General features: G+C 38.9%; 2 protein-coding genes across 8 annotated transcripts in view; both read right to left on the reverse strand.

The window, feature by feature from the left end:
- The window catches only part of LOC126869488 (semaphorin-1A), a 142,286-nt gene extending 129,980 nt beyond the window's left edge, over window positions 1–12,306 (reverse strand). Inside the window, exon 1 of one of the 2 annotated variants that reach the window (XM_050626103.1) lies at window positions 12,009–12,306. The gene's annotated coding sequence lies outside the window, so the exon portion shown is untranslated. The remainder of the gene's footprint in view (window positions 1–12,008) is intronic. The other variant, XM_050626102.1, reaches the window with a different exon arrangement.
- Window positions 12,307–14,322: 2,016 nt separating this feature from the next.
- On the reverse strand, window positions 14,323–21,401 carry LOC126869487 (E3 ubiquitin-protein ligase Nedd-4). 6 transcript variants are annotated; one of them, XM_050626097.1, is made up of 16 exons: window positions 21,235–21,401; window positions 19,630–19,830; window positions 19,392–19,552; window positions 18,870–19,038; window positions 18,658–18,773; window positions 18,435–18,558; window positions 17,725–17,874; window positions 17,231–17,281; window positions 16,868–17,144; window positions 16,724–16,782; window positions 16,578–16,643; window positions 16,278–16,507; window positions 16,082–16,203; window positions 15,359–15,998; window positions 15,073–15,205; window positions 14,323–14,993 (listed from the first exon to the last, which is right to left on the reverse strand). In XM_050626097.1, exons 1-15 carry the CDS (start codon window positions 21,385–21,387, stop codon window positions 15,103–15,105), a joined length of 2,622 nt encoding a protein of 873 aa, XP_050482054.1. In that variant the 5' UTR covers window positions 21,388–21,401; the 3' UTR covers window positions 14,323–14,993; window positions 15,073–15,102. The 6 variants fall into 6 exon arrangements, with proteins under 6 accessions (XP_050482054.1, XP_050482052.1, XP_050482055.1 ...); XM_050626095.1 differs by having other exon boundaries at window positions 15,063–15,205; XM_050626098.1 differs by having other exon boundaries at window positions 14,323–15,205; window positions 18,870–19,026.
- Window positions 21,402–21,558: the final 157 nt, after the last annotated feature.

The following is a 21,558-nucleotide window of genomic DNA, read 5'->3' on the forward strand; positions in this document are numbered from 1 at the left end:
GTTGTGTCGCCTAGCAGGTATCGAGACGCGTAAAACAAACTGAAATCGCGACATCGGAAGATAGCGACGCGGAGAGCGTCCTGGTTGCCGATCAAACGCGTAGCGTTCCGAGATATTCGATTACAACGAAAGCGGGCTGCTGCGAGCAAAAACACTGGAAACGGAATTAAAGGCAGTTTGGTGCCAGAAGGGGAAAACACCCTGGAGGAAATAGCGCGTGCGAAACAACTAAAGTAGTTACGAGATTTTCGATGGCGCATAGCCAATTTTCGTCGCGACAAAATGTGTTCCTGTTAAATTAGTTTTTGCAGCGTGTGCGCGGCACTTGTACGGAAATGGCGCGCACCGAAGACGAGGCCGGGAACAAGGACGCGAATAAGAACGAGAACGGGAAGGACCGCACGTAACGTTCGAATACACGCAATTTCTTTCGCGTGAGTGCGCCTCATTCGTTACCTATGCATCCACCAAGGGAAAGGCATGGCAGTCACGAGGAAAAAAAAGAAACTCGGAGGAAGCCCATCGTGCAGCAAACCCAGCCGATGGAATCTTTCCGGCAACCGTAGGTCGGTTCAGGCGTTCCGTGGTACGAAACACGAACAGAACTCCGTACACGTGTACAGGAAGAATCGCACGCGCCGCCCACCCCTCGCCCCTATTTAAGCACCATCGTCTTTTCAGGCGTTAACTCGGTATTTAACCTAAATTGCCCGAACGCAGATTCATAGGGAGCGCGTGTAAGTAACGTCGAAGGCACGCGTGTTACGATTTGCACGGGTCACGAGCCACGGGGATAAGTTAGCGGGGTTAGTAGCGCGGTAAGTACAAAGTGCACGGGATACACGTGCCGTATCGAACTCGAGCGTCGCACCGCCACCCCTAGAAACTTATTCGTACAAATCTTCTTACTTTGGATTTCCGAGTTTCTCCCCGTCCACGGATAAGTTCTTTTTTCGAGTACACCCCACAGCGTGATTCTCGCAACGCCATCGAACCGTCTGTCTGCCACGTAATGTCGACTCGTACCCGCGTTAATCCACTGCGATGTGCGGCCATTTTTCACGTTCAAGCGTGTAGCACGCGTGCCATCGAGAAACACATAACGGAGCTGTATGCATCGTAGTTTCATTCAGTCTGCAGAGTGGCTATGCGCATAGAGGCAAGAGATTCAAAGCTATTCCGCGTGAAGCTAAGTGCTGGCTAAGCATTTCTCTACACAGCGAATACACGGAATAATGTCAACTGGCGAGCGGAGAAAGGGGGAGAGTCGAAGCCGAGAAGGAAGCAGAAAACCGCGTCACCGAGAGATAGAAGCGGAGGAAAATAGAAGAAGTCGACGGGGCGCCAACGATAGGACGATTTCTTTTTTCATAAAGCTTCACACTGCTCGACGGGATAAGACTCCTAGCTTTGGTGCTAACGCGAAATGAATGGCGGCACGGATAACGGGCGGAGATTATATTATGCATCGTTAAGTACGAAGATAACAAAAATAGCGGAGGAGAAACGAGTTCCGTCGAGGCGAGTTTAATTTGATCGCTTCTTAAGCGTTCGCGCAAATTTCACGTAGGTTAACGCGAAAGTTTTGGAATGGTACGTCCACGGAAGGGGGGGGGCACGTATGTTTCTTCCCATGTAAAAGTCAAGGCGATTCAGATAAACAGCGTCGAAGAAGACGACTAAACGATGAAACGAATTTCGGCGGAGACGGTTGTCGCGGCGAAAGTACATCGCACGCTGGTGGAAGTTGTATCGCGACGCGATAAAATTATTCCAGAGAAACTAACAAACCGGAAGAGAGAAAGGTAAGAGGGGAAGAGCAACAGCGAAAGAAGATTCCGCGAGCGTCGCGAGCTAGCGAGTCTGGAAACGATAAATATATCGCTAGTCGCGTGCATACATCTAACTCGTTGCGTCTCGTTCACGGTGACGCACACCTCGCGCAAAACGCAAGAAGTAATTACGGGAAACGTTAGCGCAAAAGAGCAAGCGGACGGAAGAACGGAATATATTACAACTAAGCGCACAAGGAGGGAAAAAACATGGGGGTGAATAGGCCTCGAAGCGTACTCACCGTGCCACCGATCATTTGCACGAACCTGTACGGGTATCTCTTTACATAATTTCTCTAACGACAACATATAATAATTAGTCGTACAGCGACGAGCATTTGAAGGTTCAACGAGCTCCGAACGAGTTTTCAAGAGGAGAAGGAAAACCGGAAAAACTCCGTTTGCCCGATCTCCTTTTCCTCTTTACGCGATGCGGCGCGACTTTGTCGTTACTTGAAGTACGTTGCAATTTTTACGCGCAATCTCGGTACGCTCGAGAAACGATGAAAAATCGAAAGCCGCGTAAATATGGGCTCCGACAGGCTTTATTGGTAAGCTTGCGTACGCGATCGTCGTTATACAGGCGGAGAATAAAGCCATAACCGTAATCGCGTGTTTAGAATTTGATGGCTATAGGTAGCATATTTATGAAGTACGAGGCAGGACTAAAGTTCCGATTACCACGCATGCATATGGGTCAACTGTACGTAATCCCTGATGCAGAAATTCATCGTACACAATATACATAGGTGCACGTCGTACGCTTGTATATACGCCACGCGTGAATTTCAATAACATATACGCGCAAGGTTTTGTATAGAGAAACGAGGTCAAAGAGAACCGCTCTGATCGATCGAATTATCGCAGCAAGAAACTTTCTCGTTAATTGCATGAAGAAACAAGTAGATTCGTTATATCTCGAAAGAAAACGTGAAACGTTCGAATAGCGCGCCGGTTACTATGTTAAACACACGTGGAGTAATAAGTTCTCGTACTATACACATATATCGTATCGCGTTTTCCTAACTTTGTAGTTTAGTCACACAGGACTTAAAACTGGCATTCTCAGATTTCTAGAGCATGACCCTTAAAACCCTAGGAATTTCAAGGTTGTTTTCATTCAAGGACATTCAGAAATTTGTCCGTCGTGTTTTCATTCACGAAAGCGTCCCTTTCCTTCCGACCTGCGGTCATCTTCTCCTCTTTTTGTCACATTTGTTTTCTCTGCGCTTCAACTGTTCCTTTATCAGGGAAACTCTCTTTTCGGTGGTTGCTCGTTCGCTTTTGTCGCTGAAATTCCATTTTTAATTTTGTTCGGGATTTGGAATGGCCATCTGTTTACGACTCGAGCAGCACATCTGCCTTTTTGGGAAAGTCCGAATTTCCTTCCTCTCAAGTTGTAATTCTTACGATACAGACCTCATCAAGAGCCTAAGTGTCCGTTAGGTCCGCTCTAAAGTAAACATCTGGTATCAATCAGCAACATCAGAGGATATACGCGCACGAGGGTACGCAATTACAAGATTGGAAGGAATAGATTGCCATCCCATAAAAAACACGAGAAGAAAGAAAACCCTAGGGACGGAAAATTAAAGTATAAGGACCAGGCGAAGCTTCTTCAAGGAATCTTAAACCAGTTTTCATCATTGCGTCAGACTCCTCGTGTTATACTAAACAGTGCACATAAAGCAATTATACATAGCATTACTCGGCATCTTTAATCCACTTCCACCTTGAGCGTTAATAGCGTTCACGGTTCGCGATATCAACCGATCAGTCGCAACCTGGACTGAGCAGTCGCAACAAATTTCTCTTCTTGTTTTTCGTTGCTAGAGTCGCTCGTTCTTTGGAAGTCCCTCGACGCTAAAATTCGATGGAGAAGCAACGTAAATATATAGGGCCAAGTCCCGACAAATACGTGCAACTCCATTGTTCGTGGAGATTCGAGACGGACGTTGTTCACGGACCCATTAGAGAACTCCATAGAAACGTTTACAGGACTCACGTAGTCGACGATGATGGTTTTGAAGTAAATGATCGTTAGTGACCATGCTGATCGGAACGATACCATTGACCGAACAGCGTTCGCAGCAGGTAATTTGGCGAAGGCGTGGCAATTGGTTAGTTCAGCTTCTAACATCTCGACTCTTGTAAAAATCGAACAGGTAGAAAAAGATTTGAGATACGAATTGTACCTTGTCTCGCGATGGTTAACCTGAACTAACATCCGTTTGCCCACAGGTTTATCTCTCCTGTCGATCTGATTATTCGATACTAATGTCGAACTTCCGCACGTTCGCGGGGAGACGCGATCTCGAAGAACCGCGCCAACGAGAGTCGTAAATTCTCGTTACGATTTGAATAACCGACGCCACGAATCGTTCGATGCCTTATTTCTTGTGGGATAATAAGGGTAGTTGATTGAAGATAACACTGATATTAACAGATTATTATATATGTCGGAGAAGAGTCAGGAATAGGGTTTCCTAGGCGTTTGATAGACCTCCCTTGGAGTTGGGCATCGTTGTGTTATAACGAAGATACGGCCTGGTACTACGAGTATGAACACTACCGATTCGACAATCAATAGCGGTGGTTGGGCACTCGCGATGCTAGTGACGTTGGTCTTAGGTTCGATAACGAATCCACGGTCAACGGGATGATAGATATACTTGCTCTAACTCAAAGTGTAATACTCACAGATCGTAAGGCGCTACTCTCTTCGTCGATGAGATCGCAAGAAAGAACGACTTTTCGTTCCAATGATGCCACAGAGGAAAACTATGACGGGGTGTCTAAGGACACGAGATCATCGGATTCATCGAGTATAGCCCCCGTTCCGAAAGTAAGGGAAATTGACGTCGCTGTCAATTGGTCAATTTGGGACGAAGACTGCCTGTCCGTTTGAAAAATCTTAATTACCAAAAAAAAACAGAATTTATAGCGAGTCCTCGGGCTAACTGAACTTGTGCTGTGTAAGTGCCTCAACATCTGGTATTCATTGTCCGAAGGAACCGTTGGAATGTTTTACTGTCAAGTACATCTATGGGTCTTTCTTTTAACGAGGGCCATACTATCACGCCACACCTTTGTTAGACGAAGCGTCCGTCCCGTTGACCGCGGCTACGTTCGGCGACTGATGGTCGCCTTGAGCCCAAGTTTATTATCACAAATCGCAAACAAGTACAACTGGGCAGAATGACGGCAACTTGTTTAATTACAAATGTAAACTTTAATTACAATTTTACGGATTTTCCCGAAGTTCCAGAGGGAAGGCTCCGGTGTCCTTTCATCTCCGACATATATTTGAACGATCCAACAACTTCAGTGTGATACAAGAGTGAGTATGTGATGTGACAACTACGAACGAGTACGACCTGAGACTCCTTTCGTGCTGACGATGATGACGTATGTGTTCAACTTGTAGGTTCTTGCTGGACTTCTGACTCTTGATGTCCCTTGCACTGGCCTTCGACTGGTTCTTGATTTAGACTGACTGAGATTTGACTGTTCTGCTGATGTGAGAACAAGTTTAGAGGGATGACGTGATTAAGACTCGATATAGACTGGATACAGACTGCCTTGTCGCTCCTATGTTATTACGGAAGAAAGCTCGGTGTGGGTGTGCCCTTTGCACGAAGAACGCGGATTCGTTGTTCACACTTCTCGTTAGGAAAAGTGAGGATAACGATCCGCGATGTCGATTAGTTATGACCCACGTTAATGCCTGAAGGTACGTGGAGGAAGCCTCTTACCAACGTAGCTCGTTGGTGACCTTGTTCATGGGAAAAACCAGGGAAAACCTCCTAATGTCGAATCGTGAAAAATTCTATACATCGCGTTAAACGAAGAGGTAAAGCCAGATAGATAGATAGATAGATAGATAGATAGATAGTTTTGGCTAAATATTGATCGCGTGCGGATACAATGCTACCGTAATTCGGCGAACAAAATTAACGAAGCGATTGAATGGATACAGAATAATCCTAACAGCGACGCAACGTGTGCCAGTCCAGATAAAGACCGGATCCTTTCTCGTTGACTGGCAGAAGGGAAGCCTTCACGGTGATTAAGTCGCGTCCGAAAGTACAGCAACGCTGCCGTTGCTATTCGAAGGGGCCAAGGGGAAAGCCAGAGTGGAGAAGACCGAAATATCGACGAAATCGGTGCTACCCCGACGTCTGCATGAATGCTTAACGCATTCGGTTTATCTCGCTCTTTCCGTTCGTTGCTTCCTGCGTTCCGGTCCTCGCTTTTACCAGCCTCTCCCCTGTACCTTTCCCTTAACACGAAACGTTTGGGAACATCGTTTACACCGCACGCTTTCCTCGATTTTCAGCAACAAGCTACAAACACCTTGATTCTGCCTCGGCACATTATATATTTGAAAAGTTGCGCAGTATTTCGTAAACGATACACGAGTAAAAATATATCCTCGTTTACTCGAAAATATCCGGAAACAGAGATCCGGCCAAGTCTCGACGAAAATCGTTTGGTATTCTTGGTCGAAAGTCTCTTCCAATATTTTCGAGCAGAACACTTCATCGATTTTTCCCTAGTGCACGGAAACGAGCTGTAAATTCACCGGGTATCATGATGCACGATCTAAGAACGCGATAAATCCTGTTACCAACACCGTGACTTTTCGTTTCTGCTCGTGTCGCGCCTTCGTAGCATGCATTTTGGTCCTTCCCATATGGATTCTTTAAATTCTTTAAAGCACCACCATCGGTGTCCTTCGTCGTTCCGGTTTATACGGACGAAACGCAGCGGCGTTGTCTTACCTTTCTGCGTTTCTTCAAAAAAAATGCGCGAGTCCGGTTCTCCCAGTAACATCAACGCGCTACTACCATCAGGCGCTGACAATTACACGTGCCCTTCTGTCGTTGCAAGTGTCTACAATTTCTCATATGAAAGAATTTTTTCTACTATTTCGCGAGAAACTGTAATTGCACGAAGCAGAATTTACAGGTGCGCGCAGACCGATTTGCCCGTTTCGACTCGACGCCCTACGCGCGTCTACAAATAAGTTAAACCGATAACGGGGCGGAGCTTTCGCGAGCCGCGGCTTCTCGGTATGCATATTCCTCGATTTTCTCCGAGATACTTCGACGAAGTCTTCGACGTTGTGTAAATCGGCGTTTGTTTGCGTGCAACAACCAGTGCACCCTTTCGTTACTCGTCGTTTCTTTCTTTCCGTTTCCCATCCGACGGTGTGTCTTTCGTTTCATGCAAAGTTCCACGGTCGTAACTTCGTTTGTACGCGGAGAAGCAAATGTTATTTACGAGGGAAGCCGTTTCTTCCTGGTGCTCTTAGTCGCAACGCCGACAGTGGCAACAGCGACGAAGTGACAGTCGACGACACAGCCCGACGAATCAGCGATTCTGATTGGAATTCCTTCTGTTCCAATCAAACTTCTATTTTCTACGGGGCTCTTGTCGCGCGACTATAATGGTAGCCAACAGCGACAAGGAAGAAAGACAGGAACGAGAGAAACACGTGGTGGCGAGAATTAAACAAGAGACAAAAGGAAATTCGTGATACGCGAAAATATACACCGGTTCGATTTCCAACGAATCGTCGTAAAATGAGATCGGATCGTTGGCTAAAAAGATGTTTCGCAAGACGATGGTCGTGGAACGATTCGAAAGTGCGTCGGACGCCTTAACGATACACTGTGTTTGGAAACTCGACAAAGGCAGGTACAGCGACGCAGAGGGACGGATGGAAAATCTGGTAGAGGGTTCATCGAGTTCGATCGTTTGCGGCGACCGATTGGAAGAAAACAACGAGCGTCGAATCAGAGGGAAGCTATCACGATCTGCATACGCGCGACGATAGGCACACGAGATATCCGCATTGCGGTTACACGAGCTTTTTAACACTTTGTGCCTGTGCACACGCGAGTGTGTACGATACGCACCACCGCAGCCAGTAAACATCAAACTTGTGTGCCGGTGACTGCCTGTGGGTGTCGTCCTATGCAAGCACAAAAGCGAGACAGGGACAGGGAGGCGAATGGATGAGGACGACGATTACGCCCGGAGAGAGAAGCGGAGAAAGAGGAAGGAGGATGGGAAGAGGGGTTGGCAGTAAGCAGAGGGGTTGACTGAGAGAGCAAGCGAGGGCTGTGTATTTGCGAGAGAAGGAGAGGTCAAAACACGATATTAGGTTTGGACCTGGTCTATGTATGTATACACATATGTACCCACGGTGGAAGATCGCGGTACTAAACGCGTGCGGAACGCTCGGTACGCCCCTGGAATTGCATCCATTTTCGAGAGAGACCTCAGTCTCCACTGATAAGCTATACACACGCGTCTACATTGCCACGGAGTAATATATAGGCGAGGTGAGATGTCGGGATGCATGCGCGATCCCGTGAAAGTCGTAGTCGAGCCGATTCACGAGCAGCTTTCAGACTGCCACTAGGCAACACCGTGATGCGAGTATTTGCTCCTACGATAGCACGGACCGACCTATCGACGGAAAACAGCAGCGGAGTTTGTCCGCGCCACTATTTTCGCTGATCATCTCCGACACTTGGTCAAATTTATCGCGCACCTTAGAAATTCTATGCACGCTCGCATTTCGCGATTCCGAAGCTGTACCAACGGCACCGCTTCCGGCTCGCACGTTCTACAAACGCGATCGAAAATTCCTACCTAACAATACCATATGTATATCTTTTTTTCACGTCTGGTACACAATACGCGGAACGCGCTCGACGCAAAAACCGGGGCACAATTTCAAGAATTCTATTCGTTCGCCCGTCAACGTTCGACGACCGACGACTACCTGACTTTTCATTTAAAACAAAAACGAAAAAAAGCGGGGAGCGGGGTGAGGAAGGAGTGAAAAAAAAGGAAAACTATTAAAAAAAAAAAAACGGAGGAAAAGGAGAAAAAAAGGTGAAATACGATGCAAATTCAGCTCTCTATATACCGCGGGGTTAATTTCGCACGGGCAGGGCGTCAGGATCCTGTCACAGCGAGGTCTATGGCCGCAAGATTGGCAAAAGGACGAGGGGAAAGGGGAACAAGAAAGCTTCGATTGATCGCGCAACCAAGAACGATCAGCTAGCGACGAAAACGACGTATCCCTGACCGGCCTTGAACGGGCGACTTTGATGGAACGACCAACACACTGGAGGCGCATCTTTCGCGATACGCTTTCGCTTCTTTTCGCTTCTCTCTTTCGTTCGCCCTCTAGCGAACAAAGTTTTTCTCGTGGCAAAAAGAATTTTATCCGGCAGCCGGTTAACGGCAGTTTTACGAATCGGCTTGCTGGGACACCGAATCGACCCGGCCCCGTGTGTCCCTGAATAGAACCGCTTTTTTACGAACCAACAAAATGGCTCTACGTCGAAACCCTGACTCTGGAAAAACTGTTATTGTCGCGATAAGTTTAGCTTTTTTAATACACCGCTTGTCCTTCTACCACGATATATATTGGTTGACTTTCCCACTTCCCGCCACCCCATTTGTTGTCTTCTTTCGGAAGCGACATTCTTTATTTCTATTTATCGTGTTTCGAATCTAAGACGCAAACAGACGTACTCGATCGGAGGTATTTGATCGCGAAACGTCGAGAACACGTGAAGGACGCGTCTAAAGCGGAAGGGACACAGCCGAGACGGTAATCCGATGGTTGGAGGGAGAAAAAATAAAACGAACGGTATTTCATCCCTTTAAACTCGACGGAACGTCGAAGAAACACGGAACAACCCTGCGAGGAAGAGATCGAGAACAAACGGCTTAAGGTGGCCACCCCCGTCGTCTCCCTGTTCCCCTTTGTCCGGGAAGATCGCGTTATCGGTCGACAAAATATTGTTATCGTGCCGTAGCGATGGTGAATCACTGATGCGAGAACCCGGCGCACAAAGGGTGCCGTGCAAAAGGAAAGTCGATAACGATTGACCGGTAAACGTATTGACGAGGAGCATCGACGCGAGGTCCAAAGCGAAACGGAACGAGAAATCGTGGCGAACATGAGACCAAATACGCTACGGCATTGCCACGCGAATCGTCAATCCAAACTTTCCACGTAATCCAAGTTAGACTACGATCGTACCTACGACTTTGACATGGAAAATCTATACGCGTCGAAACACGTAAATATTGTCCACGTGATTATCGCCAAAAATTCGTTCCCATCCGGTTCCTCCCCGGCCACAATTCGGTCCGTGTTTTCCCAGAGGATGATCCTGTAACCCCGTTTCCAGTTGGTATTGCGATAAATTAACGCGGTTAAAGAGACACCAAGTTACGTATACAATTATCGTAGACGACGTAACTGCCGAGGGAATCGGATGACACGTGTTTCGCTCGGTTAAATGGCGCAACCTCAAAACTAGATAACTCCGTGTCAATTTAGCGAACGTAAATAGATTGAAGGGATTCGTTGAATTTCAACCAAGTTTCCGAAGCACGTAAGAAACATACGATACTTGCGGAGCAATGACCGTAATCGTATTAACGTCGTCGACGATTGGCCATGTACCTTAAAACTGACGAATCGAAAACTACCCCCGACTCGACCTCAAAGACGCGATACGAATAAACGCGGCGAGACAGCGGTGTACCCGAGTGTTTTGGAGCTTGTCCATGTAACAAATATACGGAAAAGCCATTTATCGAAGACACGTTTACAGTTTTCGAATAAAAAAAAAAAAAAAAAAAAAAAAAAAGAGAAAAGAAGACTTTTAAGGGAACACTCGGATTCGTAAGCGAGCATTCGCAGATAACGAATGCAACATAACGAAGGTAGCGAACGAAGAGTGCGCGGAAAGGGAATTCGCGTGTCTTTCCATTAATCTCCATCGGCACTGGTTGAAAACGGGTTGCACCACGGCTTGCGCCCAAAATTAATACGGCCCTGCGTGTAATCGCATTTCCCATTATTAAAGATGCTTGACTGGTATGTACAAATGCGATTGTTCCTGTAGTGTACCGCGTTGATAAATATTCCGAGAATGCGAGGAGAACCAACAATCACCGGATAACGACGTCGCTCGTGTCAGCTTGTACCGATGAACGACGGAGACGACGATGCTTTTGTTAGAGGCAAGCACGTAGCCTGCATTAGCGTTACACGACAACGGTTATAGTAGCTGACAGAATTCCAAGAAGTCAAGAATCGACGGTTGGTCGTTTCATCCTAGAGAAAAAATCTGTCATCCCTACGTATATTATCGGGACTACGACAATGGCCGGAATTTTTGGATCCTGCGAATCGATTACAGATATACTTGGACACAGGAACCGCGAGACCCTGTTAGGAGTTTAACGCACCTTCCACAATTTACCCATGCGTGGAGCGCCTCTATTTTCCCCCGTCTACATTTATCGTTTACCAACTAGGTACATTGCATAAAACACTTTGGTAATATTACGAGATAAAACAGATTTCACGGTTGGTAATTGTTCCTTTGATGCTCGACCTTTTTCTACCGTGCGGACACCGGCGTGTTCCCTTATATATTAATCGAGAACGCTTTTATCTCGTGACCACCGAGGATATAGCGTCACGAGGAAAGTTCATATTATGATCGTCGAAATGATTTGCAGCACAGTGTCAACGGTGTCGTCGACACTTTCGAGGTTTACGTGTGCTTCTGCGTGCGCATACAAATATTTGATGCACACGTACTTACGTGGCTTCGGACTGTCCGAAAATTCAATGCCCCCGTCCATACCGATACAGGGGAGAGATTTTAATCGCACCGCGAACCTAACGAATTTCGATCTCGATACGCCGTGTTACAGGGGTTTCTTATCGAAATTGTTTTCTAACTCGGGCTATGTTGATGAGTCACACGTCCCATGAATGAAAACTCTCTGACACGCTTCATTCTTACGTTATCCTCGTGCCGCTCGAAAATCATTCGGTTCGCCGGAAATGAACGTTCTAGAAATGATACGGATACGTGCTTTTTTTTCAAATTTCCGTTCGATAAAATGCGTATATCGCTTCGAGCGATAAAGCACGGAGAAAGAGAAATAATGGATGAAACACGCTCCGACTACATATTTGTATTGAAATTACAGACGTACACCATGCTTGTTACGGAGGGTAATGAACCCCGTTAGTTTGTATCGGTTTACAGAGAAAGAATCGACTGCTGAAATATACATATATCGGTGAAAGTAAGCAGTAGCGTTCATTGTACTCACCGCAATGCAGTGACCTCCACGCTTGTATCATGCAGAGCTTCCCTCCTTCGTCGCAGCGAGACTCGTGAAACAGGGGTTGAACAAGGGCTGCTGTTCGTGACAGGAACCACCGCATAACCAACAGTCACGTTTCTATCAGCACATCGGTTCGTAGAACGGTCACTTTCTACACCGCACCACACGCGTTCCTATCAAACCAACGAAAACAAACTACCGCTTACTTTGTAAAGAAACATCAGCAGCCGCAAGAAACGCGGAAACGGAAAGTTTTTCGAGCTTGCAGGGCCGCCGAATCGATGTGTGATGTTACACTTCCCAGCTGTCTTTTTTGATTCTGCGGATGTGCCCGCCACTATCGCCATCTGACGACAACTCTTCCAACTATTCCGTTCACGAGCCGCCGCGAATATTCAAATGATTAACCAAAAATCGACGACCAAGTATTCCAATCTAGATACCTGTAAACGCGGATATAAAAATAATATCGAAGTAGTTATGACACAAAATGTGATTATAGGGATATAATGAAACTATTATCTTTTACAATAGATTACGCAACATGGTATAATTTATTTGTATATATAGATTTATTTTTCCACAGCATTATTTAAGAACATAAGTTAGTTTGCAATCATAAGAATATATATATATATATATATATATATATATATATATATATATATATATATATATATATATTGATCGTATAATTAATTCTTAATTATTACGATGTGTAACTTCGCCGTATTTCGATAATAATGAATAATCGCAAAAACTAGCTCACAAACATTTTGTTTACAAGTTCATCTGTCACAAGTACAGTAAAAATGTACGTACCTTGTAATCGATATATTACAAGAAATATGTTTATATTTACATACAATCTAAAGAGAGGTAAATTGGAGTTAGTCACATATTTTTGCAAGTTACGCAGATACATGTGGATAAGCTGATAAATCATGTCTGTAGTATGACGTTATGAAGAAATTAAGTCACTGTATTTGTGAGCTCGCAACAAATTATCTCATATAACATTTTAATAAAAATAATAAATAAAACTTGGATATCCTATATTACTCAGTAATATATGCGAATTCTAAGGTAGATAATAATAACAATAACAATAATGATAATAAACGAACAATTCAGTAAATATCACGAAACGTGGGAAACTAACAGTCTTAGCTTTTAACCCAATTAAATTACAACTTAGTGTTAGAAAAAATACTACGATTTCCAAGTAACGTTGGCTTTTTAAAAAATATAATACGTTGAAATGCATTGTTCCATTCTGGATATAATACGTTTATCGTGTAAATGCAAGAAGCCAAATTTTCGTCATTAAAAAACGTCCAGCGTATAGAAAATCGAAAATAATCATAATTTAAGGCCACAAAATTTTTGTCGTAATAATAATATTTACTACCTAATGGGACGTATCTGTTTACAATAAAATAAGCTGTACAAATAGGATGGAATGTTTCATTAGCTTTAAATGCTAGATATTCGTTTAGAATACTTGTTACTTTTTTGAAATAGCTATTATTATACAAAGTACGCATTTACAAATTCGATCACGATATCTTCGAATAATCAATTTCATAGATAATACCATTTTTAACGAAAGAATGGACTATGTCCACTGTTTCGTAAATTGCTAAAATATATAAATAAATTTCGCTTTTTAAGCAATTTGATGTATATATTCTTTTATCTTATTTAATGCTATATACAATGAGCTAAGTATAATATGCTTTCCATCATCAGTTCTTAGAAGAACACACAAGAAGAACGTTGTCCAATACGAAAAATTTTCGATTTATTATACGAATAAACTATGTAACAGATACGTCTGTTCCAAAAAATAATTTATTTTTAATTATATCTATGTTAAATTAAATGATGTCTTTTACCATAAATTTCTAAATTGATCGAAAACGAAATAAATTACGTATTTCACACTGTCTGTTATTCTTCTTGCTACATCTTCTAATAGCATAATTGATTTCCCAAAACTTTCTGTTTATACATTTTTGCAACTATATATATATATATATGTTTTCAAGAAACAAAATTTTCTAGCCTTTGTTACTACGATAGAAAATCCTTAAAGAGGTTTCTAAACATGCGTAATACGCGAGTCTTTAAAGATTTAATTTCTTTATATAAAAACAAAATGTGAAATTATTACATTTCCAATTTCAAACAAATTATTGATTTAAAAAATAGTGTTTAATTTCGTGGAAAAATTAGAAATCGTCATTGAAAGCGATCTCGTTTTAGTAAATTATGTTATAAAATTAGACCAAAAAAATACGTATATGTGTATAATATTAAAATTCAAATCAACATTGCACAACAATTCATCGTAAATTATAGCGTCATTGTATACAATATAATTTGACAGATGTTCATTTAACTTGAATGTAACTGAAATTCGATATATTTGAAAATCATACTAAATCCTACGTAACAAAATTTAAAACTTCTTTTCTCGTCCATTATATATTTTAGTATAATTTAACTTTTTAAATATGTAAACTCATATTATTTATAAATTCTTTTAACAAGGCATTTTATCAACAAATTGAGATAAGTAATTAATATATAGATTATTATCTCTTATCTTAAGTTATTTACAATTAATACCAGATTAATGTTTTTATAACAGCAAATAAAATTTTCCCAAAGAACACTTTTAAAGTGTAGTAACCATCAAAATATGGAATTACATTTAGAATGTGAATGAGTTAATAAATTGTAATTCATCAATTGCTGAAACAGCATTTGAGATTACTATTAACTTTTTTCGTTCTGTTTGTTAAATATAGCCTATAATTTCTAAAGTGCATCATGCGTAAAATTTTTTCGAATTATTCGTAGAGGTTAAGTAATATCTAAACGTACTTTTCATTGATTTGTCTTAATGTTGTAACTAGCAGTCAAAAGACACCTAAGTCTTCAGAGTGCAGAAAAATGTTTATCCTGTTAAATAGTTAAGTTAATATTAGACAGTATACATGGTTGTGTATCTATATGTATGTATATATGTACATTATATTACAGATATCATCATGAAAAGGGGTATTTCGTGCTAATCCACTCCAGCAAAACCTTGAGAACCTTCAATTGCTTTTATCAATTTCTCTCTCAATTGTTGATAACTTTCGTATGGAGGGAGATCTATACGATTAAAACTGAAAAGGGTACATAAATCATCAGATATAACTCTACACTTTCTTTGGTTTCTTTTTCCAAATTTTTCAAATGAGAAAGATTACTATAATTTTTAATCCATCTTACTTTAACAACTACGCGTAAGATTAGACACTATGTTAAAGTTTACATACCAGGTATGAGCTCTTGGATAATTTTCTGGTGTACCCCACTTCTCAATTGTAAATAATTGTGGACCATTGCTACCATAAAGTTCTTTAAAACCATTCATAGGTACTCGCGATGTACCAGTAACAAACTGTAAAAGTCTGGATCTCATTTCATTGCTAAATGAAAGTACCACACGCCAAAACCACTGAACAACGATGTGATTAGCGTGATAGTCTCCTTTGTACAATGTGTTTTGTTTCCAATCTCTCACATCAATATGTTGAATACCACACATTAATAATTCTAATTCATTTTCATCAAATATTTTTACTAGTGTTGGTGGTATAAGAGCATTAAATCCTTCTAAAAATGCATTCATTTGTTCTTGAACCCTTGATACAAAACGCCACTGTATAACTAAAGCTATATATTCATCTTTATTTTCGTCTGTTAATGGTATATTAGCACCATCTGGTTTAAGTTCTCTTTGAGACGTATGTCCAAAACTTTCTTCATCCACACAAAACGTAAGTTCCAATTCACTGGGATCGTTTTCTTTAATCCACAATAATGAATTGTAATATTCTGAATCAACGCTTTCCATATCTTTCAAATCAATAGATTTACCTAACATCATTTTATAAAATGGACGAATGAAAAATGCTGTAAAAAAAGATAGGAGCTCCTTTTATATTTTTTCTTAATGAAATGTTTTATATCTTCTGTATAATTGAAATAATTCTTACCATCCAACAGTTTACCATGATACACAGCCATACCTGCTATGCGACCAATAAATTTAAAATAATTTAAATGTTCTTCATTACATACCCCCGAAAATGGATTAATTTGCAAGGTATAATTATCCCTACAAACATTTCAGTTATTATTATTTTTTGCATTTTATAGAATGCAAATGATTTTATACATAAATATACCTACGTAGCAGAATATTCAAATAATCCATAGTAAGGATTAAACATTTCTTTAGACAATAGGAAAAACCATTCTCGAGCGAGACCTCCATAATCTAAACCAACTTCTCCTTCAAATTCAACCCATAATTTTGTTTTCAATATTTCTACTCTGTTGACAGAACTAATTATACGATACGAATCTTCTAGAATATTATTTCGACCAACTTTTATTTCAAATTTATTAGGAACATTACTCTGAAAAAAAATATGGATGAAATATAAAAGAAATCTAATATGATTAAGTTTTGTACAATCATATACTTACAGGCTTTCTTAACTGAGATTTAAGATATTCGTATTTACGTTTATAATCTCGTGAATATGGTACGGCCTGTGAAAATATAGAAATATTAACAAATTAAATGAGTTATACTTCATATATCACAATCTTTGGACTAAAGAGACTCATACCGGTCCAGCAATTTGAGGATTGGACATGCGAGGATCTTCCCATTGTGTTGTTCTTGTATCTGCAGAGCAAGAATAGAAAAACAAAAATTTTGATCAAAGCCAAAATTTTCGAGCTTTACAAAATCTTGGTAGACATTCACATACTATGATCAATGAAAAATATTCGGCCATCCGTATGAACTCTTTCTTCCCAACCTTCAGGAAGAGGACCAAGCTGATCTAAATCACTTCTTGGTGTAGTAGAAGGAGCAATGTGATTAGGTATTGAACTTGGTCGCCCTGTTCGAGGGTCGATCCATGTTGTTGTCCTCGCAGTGTGATCAATGAAAAATACTCTACCGTTCGGAGCTATTTGCATACCCCACCCAGGTGGTAATCCCTCGTCACTTGGCGCAGGAACCACAGGTTTCTGACTTTCGATCTAGACATCGAATCAGTAACAGGAATTAGGGTAAATAATTTTTATAGTATTCGCTGTTATTATTTACAATAAAACGCTGTACTAACTTGTTCAGATGATCGTCTAGATCCAGCTGGACTATCCACACTATCATCACTCTGCAAGTACAATAGTAATATGTTTTCATACAACATGTACATGGAAATAATTTCAATATATTATTTTACAAAGAAATTTATATGTTATACACTTTCAACATTTTATAATGTATTACAAATTTGTTATGATTTTTGCGTAATAAACAACAAAATTAATCAAAATAGTGCAATATGTCAATTACAGAAATACAATTTTTGTTAACACTAAGAGTACTTTTTAGAAAGAATGGTTAGTTTGTAACACTCAACTGCATGGTGAAGTATTGTAATAAATGTTTTAAATTGTATTGGAACACAAAGTAATACAGACAGCAATGCACTACATGAAAAAAATATATAATCTCTGTTTACAAATTATAGCCTTTATTTTCGTCAAATAAATGAACACATGTAAATAAAAACAGCTTATACAATTGAAAATAATCATATCTATGAATGAGTACCTGGTCTTCATATTCACTAAGGTAGCCGCGTTGATCAACAGAATGTCCAGAGTCTGACGAAGTATCCCCACTACCCCCTCCCCTATGATTCTCAATCTCATAATTTCTCGCATCCGAATCTTCGCCATCCTCACGGAGAACTTCACCATCCTTACACACACATGCACAAAATTGCTACATACTGCATGCTAAATACTCTATTTGTTAGAAGGTTTTTATACTGTTTAGACATTTATATTCATATTTTTGTCTTTCAATAATTTATGCACATCTTGACAGTTAACAGTTATCTATTAAAGCACATATCTATAGTTAAACAGAGTATGATGCATCTATATATGTTAAATGGGGTTACGTAAGCGTTTGGTTATAAACTTTTTGTTAATTTACACAATTGAAAAGATAATATACAAAGCAAAAAATATATATCGCAACAATTTCTAATCTACTCCCACCTAAAGATATAAATATATTTTTATTATTCAAAAATATATTAAATGTAAACTTGGGTTTTGTGCGTGTGTGTGTGTATCTTTTTACACACAACAAGTCTACATAAACTCTAAATCTTAAAATAAAGTATAAGACATAATATTCTGTTATAATACACAAATTTGAAAACAGATTCTAAGCTGACTAGTTAATAAATTCATTTCATCTTTTTCTTTCTTTTACGGTATTTACATTAATTATACAACCATCAATATTACCTGATTAATTGAAGTTCTGTGTCTATTTTCTTCATCGGCACTAATGTGAAAACGACGTTGAAATTCAGTTACTGCAGTATTGAAATGTCGCTCAATAGTCATATTTCCACTAGGTGATGTAGTACTATAAGTAAATTAAGATATTTCTGCATTATTATTTATACTTATTACGCAATAAATATGTTGAAGCAGATATATATATATGTATATATCTGTTACATACGATTCTGATGGATGTTCCCATTGTGTAAATCTTGCTACATGATTGACATAATATGTTCGCCCATTTGCATCTTGTCTCTCTTCCCATCCTGGTGGTAAAGGTCTGATAATCATGACCTAAAAGAACATTCAATTAAAGTATTAGTTTATATATACATGAGTAGAGTCATCTTTAATATTTGTAGTTTAAAGTATAGATGTAACTGTGCATACCTCTGCAGCTTGTTCCACAGGACTATTATTTACTGGCTGTACCATTTCCCAGCCTCCTGAGTCTGATGCAGTATCTCCATTATCATTGTCCACAGTTGATGAGTCAGAAATGTATGCATGATATACTTCCAAGGTGCCTTTTACTCTTGAACGCTGACTGGAATGATTACTAGCCATATCCTCGTAAGTTATTCATTTTGCATTTGCAAATGAAAGATACAAAAGAAATATATTAATGAACTAAACATGAAAATCCATTATGGTGATATGGAGCCAATAAATATAACTAGATGCAAAACTGACCCAAAACATGTAACAGTGCATATAAAAATAATAAAAATGAAAATTAATGAATAAAAGTAATGTATTTCAATTATTTCTATTGTATATATAATATATAGTAGCTTGTAAAACCATATCTGTAGTTTGAGGCCAAATAATTTTAATAGGAAGCTAAACAGATTAAATTTTTAAAATATACAAAAATACACAGCTTTAAGCATATATTATAAAAATACTTACCTACGTGGTCGAAGTAAATAACGCCTAACAGGAATTGTACGACCTTCTTGTTCTTTAGGTAGATTAATCAATGTTAATTCTACCATACCAAGAAAATCATCCCTTGTCAATCTATTCTCATCAAAAACTTGTAACACCAATTTATGATCGACAGGTTTAACCTAACAATAAAGAATATATATTTTCATTAACATATTGAATTTATCTTGACATTAAATTATAATATAATCATACTTACTCTAAATATAAATTCTTCTTCCCAGACAGGATTCAATGTCTTTTTTTTAGTTTTCGTAAGTGCAGAATCTATTGTCTGGTCGCCATTTAAAGTATTTAAATCAATACGCACATAAGGATCGCTTGCACCAAAGATGTCCTTTTTTGCTAATTGGTGACCAGCAATCACTTTTAATCTCAGCTTCCGGGTAGCTTCATCTCTCTATATACAATATCAAAAAACAAAACAAAAACATTAATTAACGCTAGATTCTCAAAATGTTAAATAGAAAAAAGTTAAACTTGTCATGTCTTTTGTTTCTATTAATAACTATGATAAGAATTTTCTGGTTAGTTTTATATAGTTTATATAATAAACAAACAATTAACTATTTTATTTATATTTTATTTAATACATTAATTATAAAAACACAAAATATAAAACACTACGAAAATAAATAAAGTTATACATAAAAAATGAAAAGAATATATTGTTTTTTAAGTTTAATGTAGATGGGTAATAAAATATAAAAATATTAATATTGATGCATTTTATCAATTTATTGATTGTTTTGATTAAAAAAATATAAAGATGATTCGTGCTACGATTATTAATAATATAAAAATTTTATTATTAACGCAATAATATTATTAATCATAAAATCAACAACTTTGAGGAAGTGACAATCTTTTTGAAGTCTATCAATCAAAAATCCAACCTGTACTTGTCAAACTGTCAAAATAGTTACGTACGGATTCTCCGTCAGCTCCAGACGTTGGATTATATCCATAAACATGTTCCTCTGCCATTAACGTTATGTGTATTCGATTTATTCTTAATCGTTGATGACTACTTTTTATAATTTTACTACGTTTACAGTTTCTTATATGCCATCAAGAAACCTATTTTGTCTTAACCCCTCTCGGTTACTATTGCACGAACGAAACGGATATGATATACTCGCGCTTAAAGATGGCTAACTTCCTTTTAAATATTCAAACGTGACTAAAATCCATTTCAATCATTTCAAATAAAAAAAGAACCATTATTGTGTATATGTATATTTTACAAAGTATATTTTCCTTAATCTTTATCAATTTTATCAGTATTAGAACAAACAAAAATTCCAGAAAAGTAGATTACGAAACAATTTTAGATATCCTTGACACGAACAACTTTTAATGCGTCTGCGAAAATCTCTCCAAATTTTTCTAAATAGACGTCTTTCGTTATTAAATGTAGTAAGTTGAACGACGTAATCGAAATTGTAAGAATTTAGTTTTTCATCAAAACATTATTACAACGCTACCATTACGTTTTAACGATTAATGCGCATAAAAAGTGACTCACGTGTTTTCTAGTATATCTGTTTTATTTTTTCTTTCTTTTTTTTTTTTTTACGGTTTCTTGAGTATCAAAGTATTGTTTTAATATCAGAGGGTCTTTGTATTGACATTAATAAGGATATTAAAATAAAATGTATGATAATAAGCTATATTGTTCAGTTGAATTTTCAGTTTAATATCATGAGATATGATAAGAATGAATAATTTCTAAGTTATTATCTCTTAAAATAATGCATTGTACAAATATCACATATACAAGGAAATATGATTATTTACATACTGCAGGTTCTGTCAATGAAAAGCGTCCTGGTCTTCTGTTAGCTTGCAATGCCCGAGATGCAGAACGATGCTGAGAATTCCAAGTATAAGCACGAGTTCTTTGAGGAGGTGATTCAACACCAGCATACATTGGGTAGGTCAAAGTACCAGGCATCTTGTGTTCTTAATCTTTTAATAATAGTTTTAACACATTAACACAAAGATTATTCACTATGATATTATATGTATTTTATTCTTTTTATATGTAATTTTATATAATTACATAAAGATAGTATATTTGAAATGTAAATAATTATTGCAATTGCTTTCTATAATCTTTAAAAAA

The sequence above is a fragment of the Bombus huntii genome, chromosome 9 (assembly GCF_024542735.1).
Source record: "Bombus huntii isolate Logan2020A chromosome 9, iyBomHunt1.1, whole genome shotgun sequence".
Lineage (NCBI taxonomy): Eukaryota > Metazoa > Arthropoda > Insecta > Hymenoptera > Apidae > Bombus > Bombus huntii.

What these genes read in the sequence shown, in the direction of transcription:
- LOC126869487 (XM_050626097.1), bottom strand. Translation starts at nt 21,387, where the DNA reads ATGCCTGGTACTTTGACCTACCCAATGTATGCTGGTGTTGAATCACCT. An exon ending in AAGAAGAATTTATATTTAGA is followed by an intron (nt 19,553 to 19,629) that starts GTAAGTATGATT and finishes CTTTATTGTTAG; the next exon opens with GTTAAACCTGTCGATCATAA. An exon ending in AATATTTTTCATTGATCATA is followed by an intron (nt 16,783 to 16,867) that starts GTATGTGAATGT and finishes CTTGCTCTGCAG; the next exon opens with ATACAAGAACAACACAATGG.